Raw genomic sequence first — 18,308 nt, forward strand, 5'->3', positions numbered from 1 at the left:
CCATTGAGTCATAAAAGTTAAAATTGACAGGAAAATAAACTCCAGTATGCATATAAACAAATAAATAACCTAATGATCCAAGTTAAGAATTTGAAAAAAAAAAAGAACAAACCAAACCCCCAAACAGTAGATAGTAAGAAATAATAAAAAGTAAATGAATTAAATAGAAACAAAGAAAACTGTACAAAGAATTAATGAATCTAATTGCTATTTTTCTGAGAAGATAAAGATGACCCACTGACCCCTTTATCAAGAAGATTCTCTTGAGTCCCACACCAGAATGTACAAGTAGACACGAAGCAGAGATCAACAGAGTCTAGGGATCCCAGTCCCAGTTGATACATCAACTTTACAACTCAAGCATCTATAGCTCAAGGAACATCACAGAAGAGGCAGGTGGAAAGACTGCAAACATCAGGAAGTCTGCTGTGAAACAAATAGTCTCTCATGGAAATGGCTACATTAACAAGATCTGAACAGAGACAATATCAATAGACATGCTAAGGAAGAAGTGGGGAGGAATCTCTGAGGGTCATGCTCCTGGACAAGGAACTGCAGGAAACTAATGACTGCTGAGATAGGAATAATGAGTCTCTCTCAGACAGGAATGCCTAATTGCTTGACCAATGAAACTGTAGTCAACACTGAAACCATGTAACTACAAACAAGAAAACTGAACTCAGTAGGTTGTAGTTATCCATTTGTGCCTCTGTGTGTGAATGTGTGCATTGAAGAGTAATTATAAGGGAAGAAGAGACTATCGATTTGAGACCTGTGGGGACATGGAAGAAGCGGGAGCATGGGGGGAGTGCTGGAGGGAAGAAAGGGAAGTGGGAAAGGGATCCAATTGTACTTTAGTTAAAATCTATAGAAAAGAAAACATTCCTTTAATAACATACACAAGAAAGGAAATCATAAAAGAATTGAATATTGTGTCATGTTTACCCATACAAATCATGTTTTCTATGATATGTATAACAAAGTAATTATGTTCACTTACTGCAATGCATTCATTTAATGTGTTTTTTATAATGTGTGTGGGTAGCTAAGAAGACAACTTAGAAGTTAATAGCATGCTTTGCTCTTCAAGAGGACCTGTGTTCTGTTCTCAGAACCTATGTGGTATTTTACAATCACCTGTAACTTCAGTTACAAAGAATACAACACCATCTTCTCTCTCCCACAAGCACCAGACATGAACATGGTGCACATGCCTGGTGTACATGCAGGCAAACACTCACACATGAAATAAACAAATAAAATGAATTACAATACAGTGTAGTGGAACTATTAATGAACTAGACACTATGTCAACATTTTTAGGAAAAAAAATGTATGAAGTAAACTAAAATGTGCTGTGAGCTGGGGAGAGGCTGGCATGTCACCCCAGTATGGTAATTTGAAAAATATTTTTACATGCAAGTATGTAATTCTGGTGCAAAACTGAGAAACTTTTTAACAAAGCAGTTTCATACAACTAATTTCTTAAACAATTCAGCTGTCAATAGACACTTGATTTTTAAAACTGCCTAGGAGGAGCTGGAAAGAGGAATGGAAAGGGGGAAAGGATATTAATTGTATCATAATTTAAATGCATTTTAAAAATAAAAACTGCTCTTTGTGGGTGAAGGGTAAGAGGAACACTCATCCACTCACCCAAAGGTAAGGGCAGTACAAACTTATAACCACTATGGAAATCTGTTTGGCCATTATTCAAGAAGCTGGTTATGGATCTACCTCAAGATCCAGCTACCCAAATAATATCTAATTACAGAGAATTGAAAAAATTCTAAATGCAACATTTTTAATCTAAAGAAGGGCTACAGAGAAGAAACTTTAAAAGACTTACCTGTGAAGGTATTTTGTTGTCTCGAGAGGAGTAAGTCATGCTGAATAATCACCGTTTTTCTGCCAAGTATGGAAATGGTGGTAGACAATGTCATTATTTTAATATGGATGGAAAACCATTTATCAATATATTAAATATTTAAGATATTTCAAATACAATATAAGATTCCATCAGGTCATCTGGATATACCCTTCAAATTTATTAGTTCTAAAAGGTTTTACAAAGTTTCTCATTTTAGAAGGAAAGAACAGAGTGAAATGGTGTAGATTTACTACGGTTCAAACCATCTGGATTATCTTGACAGGATGGAAAGTGCCCTAATATAGGAAGGAGTCCTAAGTATTCTTGCTCTGGGAAAGTGTTTCCTTAGGCTCCAGCTTAAGTTTCCAAAACTCAGGATTTCCCTATTTTAGTTTAACAGTTTGCTATGAACATTTCACCACCTAAAAACAGGCACGGAAATAGTAAAGCAGTATCTAACTTGCTTCTCAGTCTTGAACTGATTAGAATCCTAAATGAAAGCACACTGTAATTCATGAATGGACCTATTATCAAATGCTACAGAATTCAGAATTTGATATTACTGAAATAAAGAGTAAGCCCATGGTGAGAGTAAGCCCATGGTAAGAACACTAATGGATTCCAAGACATAGGTTGCTCTATTGCTGGTCTTCCTTTAGCCAAGAAGGGAACAATGATCAGAGTTTTGTCATAATGATCCTGAATCGCCATGCTTATCATCAACCTACATGGAAGACAAAAATCGTTTTTTATAAATGCTATAAGTATACTCATGGGTTGTGATGGGGCTTAAATACTGAATACAGTTAATATAATTTAGATTCACAAAATTGTATTCATTGTCTTCCTTCTGAGGCAGAGTTGTGAAATATCCTGAAATCTTGAGGTAAAGATTCAAGTATCTTGAAAAATGTTCCTTTACACAGAAAAAGCACTTAGTAGGCCAATCACTTTCTCTCAACTTCCCTGGGAAAGGCGCTAGAGATCTGTCACAAACACAGATTGTGCTACAGAGGATGATATAAAGGAACCCTTGCCTACAGATTACTATGAAAGAAAGAAAGCATCTCTGGCCTCTTTCTGCAAGTGCTTGGATTCATGTGATAATTTAGTATATCCGCAAACCCATCTGATGGCTAAAAAGAGAGACTCCTCCAAAGTATCGTGCCATGATGGTCTTCTAGGATACTGGAATGCTTTGAATAAGTGATAAGGTTCAGATGCCTAGCAACAGCTTTGGAGAAATCTTAAGAGTTTTAGCTGCCAGAGAACACTATGTTATATTAGGAGAAAATTTGAATTTTCAGGCACATAGTTGAATTTTCAACTACCCTTTTCTCATGGCTCCATAACTATTATGATAAAGATACAGATCAGTAGGTACAACCTGATAATCAAGTTTATTTAACACTGGACTAAAAGAGAGGTGTAATCACATTAAATCCCCATGAATAAATGCTTCCTAAGTTTTCCTCATGTATGCCATATCTATCTGATATATGTAGGAATTTTTACTTTCTTGGACTGAGGGAGCATGTTAGATTGTTGAGCATTCAGGTAATAAGTTGGATGAAATATTTGGAAGATAAGTATCAAGATTTTCTGTCAAACTACAAATGTTTAGATTCAAAGAAGTAACTCAAAAACTAAAATTCTGTGCCATGCATTGCTTTATTTTTGGAACGACCAGAGCATGCTGGGATCTTGAAAGATAAAGATATTAAGGCTTCCAAAGGAGAGTTTAGCCATGAAGTTGAGTGGTAAAATAAATGCCTCATACATTCAAGTCCCTGAGTGTGATTCTCAGAATCATCACAGATCAGTCTTGAGATTAAGACTCTTGTACACCCGTTGTTATTCTGACCAATCTATCCCTTTGCTTATCTCATGGCAAGTGGAGTTGACTAAAATGCTTCCATTCCAAAAGCATTTAAATAATGAAGTCACGCTTGGTTAAAATACAACATTGGTAAATATTTCATGTCTGAATTTAGTTTCAAATAGCGTTTTAACTTCTGTACTTACGTTTTGCGTTTCCCCATAACGGCATAATAAAGAGCAGTCCATCCAAATGTGTCCTTTAAGTGGTGATCAACACCTTTCTTCAATAAAATTTCAACAATATTTTCACAATCCCATTTAACTGCATACATGAGTGTTGTTCTAGAATGACAGAGGCAATTCAATTACTAAAATGGTGAACTGTATACATTTTACCATATAAGTATAAAGCCTTTGTGTGTAGAATTGACCATTAACTAAGTAGCCTTAAGCATCCTGAAAGCAGAGTTCAGATTCCTAAAATATGTCCAAGGCTAAAACTAGAAAACTTCTTAGCCCACTATGATACTTTATAGAGTAAAATTTGTATTTTAAATTGTTTATGGTGAATAACTGTTTGGAGAAAAGTGACCAGAAGTACAGAAAGCTTTATATGAAAAAGAATGCCATTTCCTTTCTATTCTATTGTAATATAATTCACTGTTAAATACGGAACTGCAATTTGCATAAAATAATAGTAATAATTTTATCAAATAATTTTAATGTTAAAATAAATGTTTTCAATTGCTGATACTAATATCATGCCATATATGTAAGTTTACAACTACCATTCATATATCATCCTTCTCTGCACACCACCAAAAGTATTTGAAGATTAAAGGTTGTTCACAAGGTTGTGTGATTGCAAACTTGAAAACTTTGGAACTGACACTGTAAATGTAAAATCTAATAAAAATGCTATCAACTCATATAAGATCATATGGCAGTCAAAATAAAAATCAAAAAAACAACCTCTCATTATCAAAGGGAATATGAACCTGACTATCATTCTTTGGCATAACCATTTCATGTAATAGATATTTTTTAGATATGTAACTGATGTTTTATTGACTTTTTCTAATCTATTCCAATAACACATTTGAAATGAATGATTTTTACTATTCTAGGCTATTTTCAACACAAGCAGTGTTTTAAAAATGCAAAGTGTAGTACCTTTGATATTTATCACATACGTGAAGATTCGCACCGTTTGTGATTAGGTATGCTGCCATGCGGTGTTTCCTTTCTCGGAGGGCTAGCAGCAGAGGGGTCAACACATCCTGTAATGATATCAATTAATCATTCACAATACTGCATATTTCACAACTGAACTGAAAATCATGTATGTAGCCCTGTGATCATAATGTTTACCATAGACTTGACCACAGTAGTCTTTTCCTTATTAGCCTAATGCACCTTCTAACGATCCTCAAGATTGCAATATTCTAACCACGGCTACAGTCATCACAAAGTCCTCTAGTCCATTACAGAACTCATGTGACACCCATGGACCTATGGTTCCTGTCACAGAAGTTGTCATAGTACTTTGAAGCCATGGCCCTCTCCCCTCAGAGTTTATCTAAAGAGACACACACCGACACACAGTAGCAAAGGTGTTAGATCCTAAGTTGCATGGATGAGCAAAATTGTCTTTTCTATGTCAAAAATTCTCCTGTATTTCAAAAGACAGTTATGTGGCAGATGTACCATTTCCCAACAGAAAAATTCAATTAAGCATGATGACAAAACTATGGAATTGTCCAGTATTTTAAACCTGATTTCGGAAGTACTGTTTGGCAAATCTTCTGTGGGGCAAACATGAGCGACAGCAGAAGTTGTTTCTCAGGCACAATTCTCCGAGTATTGTAATGATGTGGTATTTGCTGAGGACACAGAGGAAGCTCTGCTTGATTCTCCATTCAGGAAGGGCCAGGGGTAACAATGTCTGCCTCTTGCTCTGAACAGGTCACCAAAGAAATGACCTCAAAATGAGTACAATCTCAAAGAATCTTTTTTCATTCTTCGAACTCACAAAGATCCGCCTGCCTCTGCCTCCCGAGTGCTCGAATTAAAGGCGTGCGCCAACACTGCCCAACTCAAAGAATCTTTTATTGCTTACCTTGAAATGTATTCTGTCCTGTTACAAGTTGAAAACTGTTTTAGTGTTTAGAAAATCCAGTACATTTTTAAAATGTTTTTTATTTATATTATTTTTAGACAATTTCCTACATGATATCTGTATTTACGTAGTTTCTACACCCTCACTCCTCCAACTCCCCCTAACTCCCTCTGAAATTCAGGACATGTTTTTTATTACTATCACACACACATGTGTATTATGTACAACTTACTGGTTCCATGTAATGTGAACAGACTCTCTGTGTGCCTCTTTTTTATGTCTCTGCCTCTCCTTTTCTTTTTCCCTCCCCCTCTGTCTCCCTCTCTTCCTGTATGTGTGTTGGTTTGTGTGTGTGTTCATGTGTGTGTATGTGCATGTGTGTAAATGTGTGTGTTTAAGGATGGCCACTGTGGCTGGATAAACTATTGAGGAGTTTAGAGTGTATCGCTGGAGAAAATTGAAATCTACTCTCAGCAGTTATGGATAATGGGCAACTCTTTATTTACGAGTGTAGTTTTGAAGTTTCCCCTATCAAGTGTTTGCATGTCAACTGGTGTTTTCCTTGTGCAGGTCTTATTTAGGCAACCATATTATTGAGATTTCATAGATGAATTATCCCTTCTGTATCTAGAAGACACTTTTCTGCAACAGTCATCCTGGTCACTGGAACTCAGAGGTTTTTTTTGTTTTGTTTTTTTGTTTGTTTGTTTGATTGTTTGGGCTTTTTTTCTTTAGAACTTTCTTTCTTGGTGTCACCTAAAACTTAAGTGTGGGTGTTGTATTGTAGATGTAGGATTGTGGTAGGCACCCATGCTCCTTTGGTTTTTGCATTTTCACTAGTTGTGGATCTCTGTTATACTCTGTATTTGCTGCATTTTAATCATCATTGCATCTAAGTTCAATTTACTGAGTGACTGTACTGTGCTATAGCTATACAGATCTGTGTAATTGAAGTTTTAGAGATGGGCAAGGCATTGCTTTCTTTCTGATTTATATTTTGCTTAGAAAACAATCTAAGCAGGAATCAAAATAGAGCAATAATTTAAAAGTATTTTAAACATTAGGTGATTCAGAAATGAAGGCACAACTGTAATCCCATCAAGAGAGTGCAGGGTATTGCAGGAGGATCATGACTTCTAGGAAAGTCTGGGCTACATAGTGAAACCCTATCTAAAAAATTAATATTGGAAGTCTATGATGATTTTAGGATTATCAATATCTGTGAGATTAAGAAGATGTATTGTAATTGACAGGAGTGAAAAAGCCTTGCCCAACTCCACAGCTAACAAAAGACACAGTGCCAGGTAGGTAACATTCCCTAGGCTTTTTGGGAGTTCCAGAGATTTCCCAAACAATATGAGCTAACAACCCCTGCTCTTGGTTGCCTCCAGTCACTTAAGTGTAAGATCTTGTTACAAAAGACACCAAATCCTTTGGAGGGAAGACTGGCAGGAATAAAGCTGGAACTAACCCAGTGATTCCTACCCAAGTACTAGCTTCCTTAGAATCTGTGGTGCTCTGCAAACTGCCAAAGGAGAAAAGGAATCTTCAGACATCTTAAATTTATATCAAAGCACTAAGAAATAAGGCTAGTAGAATGAAATACCTGTATTGGCAAAGCAGGTGAAATGGGGGAATACAGCTCTGGTTTGTTAGCAAATAAAACTTGGAGTTTGGATCGTGGAAGTACCTCCTGCAGGGAACCATTCCATCATAGGGGCTCAAAAGCAAAATGATTTGATTTGTTATAGTCAGGATGAAGCATAGTTTTTAAAATTCTCCTAGAGATTGAGCATGCACTGCGTTCCTGGAGAAAACGGAGGTATGAATGGACTGCGCTGTTCCATAGCCATTTGGTTTGTTTACTAAAATTTTAACCTCTGCTGCATGCATACTAATGGATGTGTGGAAATCAAGTGCTTGTAGTGCAATGTACCATGCTTCAGTTGCAAATATTCAGTCTGTGATAGCAGTTTGAAGGTTAAGTATCACCCACAGCCTGAAGTGATTTATATCCCAGCACAGCTTGTCAATATTTTGGGTAGGTGTTGAAACTTTTGGAATTGGATATTTGATGGGTGTGATATTGGTATGTAGGCAGTTTGGGGGTACACCTATTCTGAGTTTTTCAAGGGGCCACTGATTCTGTTTCTGTGGAGATAAGAGGAGAAAGGAAGGATCACAAGTTCCTGATACCACGGACCAAGCTATCTCCAGCTGCCTATAGGAAGTTATCTTGATGGCTAACCAATGAAGAGAACCCAGCCCCTGGTGGGCGGCACCACAGCCTTGTTTCAGAACATGGCTGTGTAAGACTTTACAGAGATAGCTGCATAGTAAGCAAACAGGCACTCTGGACTCATTCATTTCTCCCTCTCTTGAGGATAGATGATATGTCAACAGCTTTCTCAAGATCCTGATTCTGTGCTTTCCCCAGTAATATATAATAACTTGGAAATGTAAGTCAAATAATCCTTTTAGTCCATTATCTATTTTTATAAATATTTTCTATGGCTCCATAAAAGTAAGCTAAATTCTCTAATACTGATTTCAATAAATTAACATTTACTTCTCCCCATTTGGAAATAATTTTGAGAGCTATATTCAATGCAATTTAATCATATTCACCCCTTCCCTTTCACTACTTTCCAAATGCACCCCTCTTCTGTACCCATCCATCTTTCTAACCTTATTGATATAAACCCCCTCTCAAGTCTCTGGGGTCACTGTAGAATATCAAGGTAAAGCTTGTAAGAGCCAGGTCCACTGGATGATCAAAAGCAAAGAGTGTCTCATGGGCACACCAGCGTAGATGTTCATATGACATCACAGTCACCGTGAAAACATGCAGAAGACCCTTGGAAGCTCAAGTGACACAAAATCTCATTATGCAAGCAGGAATTTAGCATGAAGGTCTGCTCTGAGCTGAGGACTTCTCTATAGTTACAGCTGCTAGGACTGGATAGACATTTTCATTTAAAGGTGTGGCCTGGGTGGACTGATCATGCTCCAGTGGATGGTCATATACCCAAGAGTATGTGGGCAGCACAAATTGGACTCAATGGGGGTAAAAAACAATAACAACATATCAATACTTAGATGGATACCGATCAAGTTATTTCAAAGGGCCGGTCAAGTAATACTTAAACTTCTAAACATGAAAAATTTGGACCAAGATATGACAACTGTTAAAGCATATAGTTTTCAAATACTTGGGAATTCAATTTAGAAAATCTTTACCTTTGTAGTATCTTCAATGTTTCCCCCAAATTCAAGAAGACTGCTGGCAATATCTGGCCTGTCTACATACACTGCATGGTGGATCGCTGCTTCTCCATTGCAGTCTTTAATATTGGGATCTGCTCCATGATGAAGTAGGACAGACACGATCTCTATCTCCCAGCTCTGTATAGCCTGTGGATATTGTTACCAGGAAAACACTGTTAATTTAAAGAATACACGAGAAACTTTCCCCAGCTTTCACCATGATTTATATTTAAGTGACTTTAATTTTACTTTCGTTCTAAACACTTAGATCAACTTAATTACTGAAATTGAAGTCTTTGAAATACCTTCATTAGTGGTGTGGACTTTTGATTGTCAAGGGCATTTATCTTACAGTCATTAAATAACAGTAAATGAACCATATCGATATGACCATAGAAACACGCAAAGTGGAGCGCAGTTCTGTGGGAATGAGAGACATTTTGAAGGAAAACTGTAAGGCACTATTATCAACATACACAATCACTCTGGCATTTATAAATATTATATAACATTTAAGTCCATAGACCTCTAAAAATATTTAACTTCAAAATTTATTTTTATTTGCTCTTATAATTTACTGTATTTAAAAATTTACTACAACTATCATTTATGGCAGTGTGAATAATACACACACCTGCTGCAGCCTAGAGAAGTGCTCTATTAGTGAACTACGTAGTAAAGAGCAGCCTATTTGAACAAAAAAAACATGACTATTGGGTGAACTCATTTTCAGTTTGAATCCTACTCTAGACACTGCCATCAACCACCTACTTCTCAGCCTTCCTGTGTTGTGAATTCTTGTCCAGAAAATGAGTGTTAAAAGGAATACTTCTATCAAATTAGGATGACTCAATTAGATTTTTTGCAACTATTCAGAAAATATTCTTCAACAACAACTGAACAATCTTTTAGGTATTTAAGTTATGAACGTTAACACTATAATAAACATATTTCAAGTCAATATTAGTTCCATTATCTCTATTTTGTAAATATATTAAGGAGTATAAACTTTGGAGTCTAAGGATATCTCTTCAAAACTTGAGACAAGTTCTACTATAAACTTATGCTTCTGCTGCCTCAGCCTTCAAAGAGCTTGGATTGTAGATATGACACACCACTGAGCTTGAGATTTGGTTTTTTGCACATTTTAACTCAGCTAAAATTGAAATGTCATTTACAATTCATAATGTACAACAGTGACTGCCAAAACTTAAAGGCAATTCTTTTTTTTTTTTTTTTTTTTTTTTTGGTTTTTTTCGAGACAGGGTTTCTCTGCATAGCTTTGCGCCTTTCCTGGAACTCACTTGGTAGTCCAGGCTGGCCTCGAACTCACAGAGATCCGCCTGGCTCTGCCTCCCGAGTGCTGGGATTAAAGGCGTGCGCCACCACCGCCCGGCAAGGCAATTCTTAATACATAAGATAGCATGTCATTTGTGCCATGCATGATGTCTCTACTAAGTGAAATGTGATATATAATATGATATACATATATATATATATATATATATATACATATATACATATCCATGTATATAAAACATTTCTAGACTTTTACTGGATTTTTTAAAGAAAGTAATGAAATGTACTATTGATAAAAACTGAAAAGTATCAACAGCAAAATCTAAATGCACAGCAAACTTGGCTTTGATTTTTAAGAAACTTTAATTCAAAGGAATTCCAAAGTATGGAATTTCAATTCAAATACATAAGAATGGCCATTTTTGACAATAGTTAAATTCACAGTATACATACAAATTAGATACGTGCTAAGCCTAACATCAGTGTCTAATATCAGTTTCACCAGGGAGATTTAGTACACTGTGGGCCACCTCAAACAAACCCAAAATTGGGAAAGCAAGATAGTTTGTTGATTTGTAAATCATGAAATTCACAGCAAGTTCCATTTACCTCTATCAGAAGTAAGTAAAGATATCAGAAGTAACTTTCAGAGAACTTGGAGCTTGTCAGCACATTGTGTTATTAAAATGGTGGCTGATCAAGGCCGCACTGAATAAACTTTCAGAAACACATGAAGTAATGAGTGAAGAAACATAGGAGAAATTTATGGAGATGGGAGAGTGAGATCCCCATGAAACTAGTGAGAAACAACAAGAAAATGAAGGAGCAGCAGGAAGAGGAGAAATATCAAGTTTTGATTATTTCTATTATTTTCAGTGAGGAATATAAATGTTAGTACACACAGATAAAAGATTCATAGTGAATGTTTTTGGGTGATTTTAGGTGGGAGGAAAACATTGAGGAACACTACTTGATCTCTGTAGTTTATACAGTTTACACAACATTGTGTTTAGTAGGTACATTGAAATTAAATCCCATTTCCTTATAGTTTGTTAGATTATTCCATTGTGTATTCGATGCTCCATAAGAAAATGCTCCATAGGGGGATTGCGGGGTGACAGTAAACCTGCTGGAGCTTTGGTCTATGGTTCTCCTGCTCCAGAAGAAGATCTGGACACTGGACCTCTGTGTGATCACGGGTACCAAGGAGACTGTAGTCCAGAAAGCACAGCTGGTCTCTCCTCACCCCTGGTGCCCTCAACAGAGCTAGTCAAGGGAGGCTTCTCCCATCACCCGATTTCATCATTAATGATTTCATCATTAGCTTCCAAGTGTTCTTACCGTTTCCCTTCATCCTCATCATTCACATGAAAATTCTTCTTCATGAGGAGACGCAGCACCACTTTGAGCTTTCCCATGCATACTGCTTCATGAAATTCATTTTCAGGGTCATAAGCTTGGCAGTACCTGTCCTCAGTTCCACAGTAAAAGCAGGACAAGTATCCCGTTGCCCTGCTTGGGCCATCACAAAATCCCAAGGGAGTTTTCGGCTCCTTCTTACAGCACAAGAGCTTCCTCTGGGTGGACAACATAGCTGTGACCACCTTTCTATCAACTCAACACTAAGTAATTTTAGGAAATGATGGTCTTTTAACCACTGACCGTCTAACAACCAGAGCCTGACTCTGTGACTCCCACAAGTGCGAGGCTATGGTTTGACCAGTCAAACCGAAGCATCCAGTTATAGAACAGTCGTTGCTAAGCAACACTGGTAAACAAAAGCATGCTCGTTCTTCCTCAGGCATAACTGACAGTTTCATGGAGCAAATAGTGCTCACTGCGCATGTGCAATGTAAGCGTGGTGGTCTCCTGGGCTTTAGTTTGTGTATATCCTGCAAGATCTCGATCTCTTTATTTCTTTATTCCCCACAACAATCTTGATTGGTACTTACTTTCTTTGGGGGTGTAATTACTCATTATGATATCTTTTTTTGGTTTTGTTCTTATTTTACTGAGTGTTGGTTTTTTATTTCCTTTTTCACTAAGAGATCAAGGATGGGCATGTCTTTGTAAGGAAATTTCTCTCTTGAAGCTTCTCCCTGATATTTTTGGTTCAGTGTTCTTTGAATTTTCAATGTAGTGAAAAGCTGTAAAATTACTATTTTTGTGAGCTCAGGAGTGATGGTACACACCTTAATCCCAGCCTTTGGCAGGAGGCAGAGACATATGGATTTCTGTGAGTTCTAGGTCAGCCTGGTCTAATGAGCCAGAGCTGCATAGTGAGAACCTCCTTAAGAAAATGAAATGAAAAGATGTTTTTAGTTTTACATGATTTCAATACTAAGAGGAGAAGTTTTTATCTGGTCATGTCTGTTGTGATTCTAAATTTATTCTGTGCACCTGGGTGTATTTATTTCTCTTGATATGAGGAAATTTCTGCTGTTGTTTCATAGAGCATATTTTCTATCCCTGAAAATCTCCACACACTATCTGTAGTGTTAGATACTTATATTTGCTGTCTGAGCTACTTTTGAACGAGAATGTCCCACACAGGTTCAGCTATTTGAACACTTGGTCCCAGAGGGTGGTGCTAATTGGGGAGGATGTGGAACATCTGGGAGATGGAGCCTTGATAGATGACATCTGTCTCTGGAGACAGGCCTTGAATGGTCATAGTCTCTGCCCATTGTGTTTGCTCTCTGCTTCCTGAGTGTGGTTGAGATGGAACCTCTAAGCTTCCTTTTCCTGCCCCCAGGTTGGCCATTTGTGCTAAGTCTCCCCACCATGATAGACTCCTATGCTTTTGGAACTTAAAGCCTAAATACACTCGTCATTCTGTAAGATGCTTCTGGTCATGATGTTTTATCATAGAAACAGAAAATTAACAAACGCAATCTCTGAACAGTAGCATCTCAGGGATCATAAAAGATGTGCTCATTACTTTTAATTTATTAATATCTAAATATAATAATACACATACCTTTGTATCTCTAATGTTTTTGTACTGGATTTTCACTCTAATGCTGATTCTTTTGAAAGAATTTCTATGCTTTGTGTATAGAGACATATTTCCATTAAAAAAAAAACCTGCAAAAGTGAAATTCCCAATAGCCAGTGACTCCAATGAGTACATGAGCAACACAAATTCTACTTGGTGTATTTGGAGCAGGGACACAGGTGTTGGGTGGTGGACCTGGGAGAAATGGGAAGCTAATGTGATTGTTACACACTTTTTGAAATTCCCAATAAGCAATACAAATATTATGTCGGAAAAATTACTGTGATAGTTTTCACATTCTTTCTCCTGAATTTCACATCCAAGTTGTGTATTAATTTTCTTATACATTCAGTTGTTTTATTTGTATCCTCACTGTAATAATGGATGTTTCATTTCTAATTATTTTAAATTTTATTTATATAATAGTAGTTATTCTTCCCACAGCTCCAGAGAAGCTAGGAAACAAGGAGGATCCTAAGAGGGACACATGGATCACCTTGAGAAGGGGAAATAAATGAGTTCTCCATGTGTAAACTGGTGATGGTGGGCAATATGGGGAGGGGATGGGAGATGAAAACATGTGGGAACAGGATAGTCAAGGGGGGGGATGGATGGAGTGGGAGAGCAATGAAAGAGATATTTTGATAGAGAGAGAAATTATGGGGTTAAGGAGAAACCTGGTGCTAGGGAAATTCCCAGGAATCCACAAAGACAACCCCAGATTAGACTACCAGAAATAGTCGAGAGGATGCCTGAACTACCCTACCTGGGTAATCAGATTAGTGAATAGCATAACTGTCATCATTATGATGGAAGCAGATGCAGAGATCCATAGCCAAGCACCAGGCCAATCTCAGGGAGTCCAATCCAAGAGAGGGAGGAGGGATTCTATGAGCAAGAGGGTCAAGATCATGATGGGGAAATATACAGAGACTACTGAACCAAGCTCATAGGAACTCACAAACTTTAGACAGCTTTGGAACCCCACATGGGACTGGACTAGACCCTCTGCACACCGGAGACAGTTGTGTAGCTGGGTCTACTTGAAGGGACCCTAGCAATGGGACCAGGATCTATCCCTGGTACATGAATTGGCTTTAGGAGCCTATTACCAATGATGGGGCACCTTGCTCAGCCATGATGCAAGGGGGAGGGCCTTGGTCCTGCCTCAACTGAATGTAGCAGGCTCTGCTGACTCCCCATGGGAGGCCTTACCCTTTGAGAGGAGGGGATGGGGGTTGGGTCAGGGGGAGGAAGGCTGTGGGGGAGTGGAAGGAGGGATGAGAGGAGGATCTGTCACTGGTGTGTAAAATGAATAAAAAATTCTTAAATTAAAAAAATTAAATTTCTCAAATTGCTCAACATCCTTAGCCATCGGGTAAATGCAAATCAAACTGATTCTGAGATATCATCTTATACCTGTTAGAATGGCTAAGATCAAAAACACTGAAGACAGCGTATGTTTGAGAGAATGTAGAGCAAGGTGAACACTCCTCCACTGCTGGTAGGAGTGCAAACTTATACAGCCACTTTGGAAATCAATATGGTGGTGTTTCAGAAAATTGGGAGTCAATTTTCCTCAAGACCCAGCTCTACCACTCTATGGCATATACTCATGGAATGTTCAATCACACCACAAGACACATGCTCAACTATGTTCATAGCATCATTATTCGTAATAGGCAGAACCTGGAAACAACCTAGATGCCCCTCAACAGAAAAATGGATTAAGAAAATGTGGTACATATACACAATGGAGTACTACTCAGCAGTGAAAAACAATGACATCATGAAATTTTCAGACAAATGGATAGAACTAGAAAATATCATCCTGAGTGAGGTAACCCAGATTCAGAAGGACAAACATGGTATATACTCACTCAAACATGGTATGTACTTGCGCAGACTACAACCCACAGCTCCAGAGAAGCTAGCTAACAAGGAGTACCCAAAGAGGGACACATGGATTGCCCTGGGAAGGGGAAAGAGATGATCTCCATGAGTAAACTGGGGATGAGGGGTATGCAATGGAGGTTAGGGGGTAGGGGATGGATGAGAACATAAGGGAACTGGAATGGATGGAGTGGGAAAGCAGTGAAAGAGATACCATGATAAAGGGAGATATCATGGGTATAGAGAGAAAACTAGTGCTAGAGAAGTTGCCAGGAGTCCCCAAGGATGACCCCAGCTTAGACTAGTAGCAATAGTGGAGAGGGTGCCTGAACTGGCTTACCCTGGTAATCAGATCGGTGAATACCCTAACTGTCATCATAGATCCTTTCTCCAGTAATTGATGGAAGCATATGCAAAGATCCACAACCATGCATCAGGCCAAGCTCCAGGAGACCAGTCAAAGAGAGAGAAGAGGGATTGTATGAGCAAGGGGCATCAAGATCATGATTGGGAAACCTGCAGAGATGACCAAACCAAACTAGTGGGAACTCATGCAATTTGGATCAATAGCTGTGGAGCCTGCATGGGACTGGACTAGGCCCTCTGCATCGTGAGACAGTTGTGTAGCTTGATCTGCTTAAGGGGCCCCCTGGCAGTAGGATCAGAATTCATCCCTGGTGCATGAGCAGGCTTTTTGGAGAGCACTACCTATGATGGGACACCTTGCATAGCCTTGGTTCAGGGGGTGGGGCTTGGACCTGCCTGTATTAAATGTACCTCCCCATGGGAGCCCTTACCTTCTTGTAGGAGGGAATGAAGGGTGGGTTGGGAAGGGGAAGCTGGAGGGGCAGAGGGAGGGAAGAAGGGATCTTTGATTGGTATGTAAAATGAATAAAAAACTCTAAAGAAAAAAATAAAATAAAATACAAATATATGAAAAAATAAATTTCTCTGTCTCTGTGTAATTCTATATGTTATGTGTGTGAAGGTGCTTGAGGTGGCTAGAATAAAGTGTTGTATTCCCTGTAGTTGATGTAACAAGCAGTTGTGCCCACTTGAACTGCATTCTAAGAACTAAACTTGAGTTCTAATGCAGAGTAAGAAACACTTTAAGCACTACAGAATATCTCCAGTTCTGGTTTTTAATTCCATATTATATTTTGATTAACATATAAATATATCACTTTACCTTTTTCTTTCCCTCCTTGATCTCTTCCAATGTTTTCACCTTCCAAATTATTCTGTTTTTCCATTACCTCTTAAACTGATAGCCTCTTTTTAAAATTATTACTGTTTTATATACAGAGAGAGAGAGAGAGAGAGAGAGAGAGAGAGAATATAACGTGCTGAGTCCACTTCATGTTGCTTTTGTGTATATGTACCACATTTTCATTATCCATCTATCAGTTGAAGTACATTAAGATTTTTTTCATTTGCTAGCTATTGTTAAAAGAGCAAGAATGGACATGATTGAAAAGGCATGGATGAGCAGAGGGTATGTACATGAAGGTCATGGGAAACTCACTGAGCAAGAGCCTTAGGTTCCTTCCTAAGTTGGAGGTCTGGCTATTTAGAGTGTGTGATTAAATACTGTTGCATGACCACTAGGGGACTTATCCCTGGAAAAGACTAATTTTCCCTCTTTCAGTAGTGGTTAGCTGTCTATTGTTCCTTTTATAAATTACTTTTTTAATGTTTAAAATGTTTATTTTTTAGATCCATATTTTTTAACAATTACAAGATTACTGGTTTTCAAAATTTCATGCAAGATATTTTGATCAAGCTTTCCATTCCCCCAACTCATGCAAGATCCTCCCTTCCACATTATGAACCTAAGCTTTTGTCTCCTCTTTTCTTTTTCTTTTGCAATAATACCACAAAACAAATATAAAAACAAAAATGAGAAAACACAAATTCCCCCTGACACATACACAAAAAAACCTGGAATTCATTTTTGTTGGCCAACTACTCTTGGCCATGGGATTTTGTACACACAGAGTCACTCCATTATAGAAAACAGGTTTTCCCTTTCTGGTAGGTATACATTTCAGATACCTTCTTTGTTAGGGATAGGAACCCTATTTCATTTTTCACCCTCCTCAATGCTGGAACTCCATGTAGTTGAACCTGTGCAAGTTTTTTGTGTTCTGCCACAGTCTTTATGAATTCACTTGTGCATCAGATCCATTGTGTCTAGAAGACATCATGTCCATGGTGTTTTTTTTTTTCATTTCATGACAGAAACTTATGTTAAAATTTTGTCATGAATGAATATATTCTTTTTATGTACCAAGATTCTGTATTCTCATTTTAGGATATATAACACATGAGCATGATCTAGGTAAATTTTCACCCTGGAGAAATAGTTACCACATTGGATAATGCAGTTACATGATAGAGAAGAAAACAAAACACTGTTGTTTTCCAAAACAAAAGTTTATGAATGGTGCATTCTTTACAATTAATGAAGAAGCTGTGTGAAAAGTATACACTATCACATTTTTAAATCTTATAGCACTATGGACAAGAAGAATGTTAGAATTTTTTGAAATTGGTTACATAAAAGGTTGGAAGACACCACGTTCATCCAATATTTGATAATTGAAATGTAGTCTATGAGGCATGATTAACACAGAATGAGTAGATTCTATTTTGTGAGCACATCTTTACAACTGTACAATATTGAGTTACTTGCAAACTTATGCAAAACACGTAGGAGAACATTTAAATTATGTAGCTGGATAAGAATGTGGCTAATTTCTCCAATCCACAATGAAAGTTTTGTCGATTGCTGTGGAATGGTCTTTCCGAACCCTGTGAATAGGTGTTGCTCTTATGGGATGATGAATGAAGCTCTTTGGCCTATATGGCAAGGCAGCTTAGAGCCAGGTGAAAAATCCAAGGAGAGATACGGGGAGAAGAAAGATTGAGTTAGGGATGACAATGCATGCCTCTAGAGGAGCAAGATGTAATAGAACACAGGTAAAGCCACGAAACACATGGCAATACATAAATTAATAGAAATGGGCTAATCTAAGAGG

General features: G+C 37.7%; 1 protein-coding gene across 1 annotated transcript in view; it reads right to left on the minus strand.

The window, feature by feature from the left end:
• Positions 1-12,080, minus strand: part of LOC143273834 (uncharacterized) — a 53,284-nt gene extending 41,204 nt beyond the window's left edge. The window contains exons 1-6 of the mRNA XM_076574020.1: positions 11,718-12,080; positions 9,383-9,497; positions 9,051-9,224; positions 4,865-4,971; positions 3,896-4,033; positions 1,850-1,908 (exon numbers count right to left, since the gene is read on the minus strand). Coding sequence (XP_076430135.1) covers positions 1,850-1,908; positions 3,896-4,033; positions 4,865-4,971; positions 9,051-9,224; positions 9,383-9,497; positions 11,718-11,968 — 844 coding nt within the window. The 5' untranslated portion in view covers positions 11,969-12,080. The remainder of the gene's footprint in view (positions 1-1,849; positions 1,909-3,895; positions 4,034-4,864; positions 4,972-9,050; positions 9,225-9,382; positions 9,498-11,717) is intronic.
• Positions 12,081-18,308: the final 6,228 nt, after the last annotated feature.

This window comes from Peromyscus maniculatus, chromosome 6 (genome assembly GCF_049852395.1).
Source record: "Peromyscus maniculatus bairdii isolate BWxNUB_F1_BW_parent chromosome 6, HU_Pman_BW_mat_3.1, whole genome shotgun sequence".
NCBI classification, from domain to species: domain Eukaryota; kingdom Metazoa; phylum Chordata; class Mammalia; order Rodentia; family Cricetidae; genus Peromyscus; species Peromyscus maniculatus.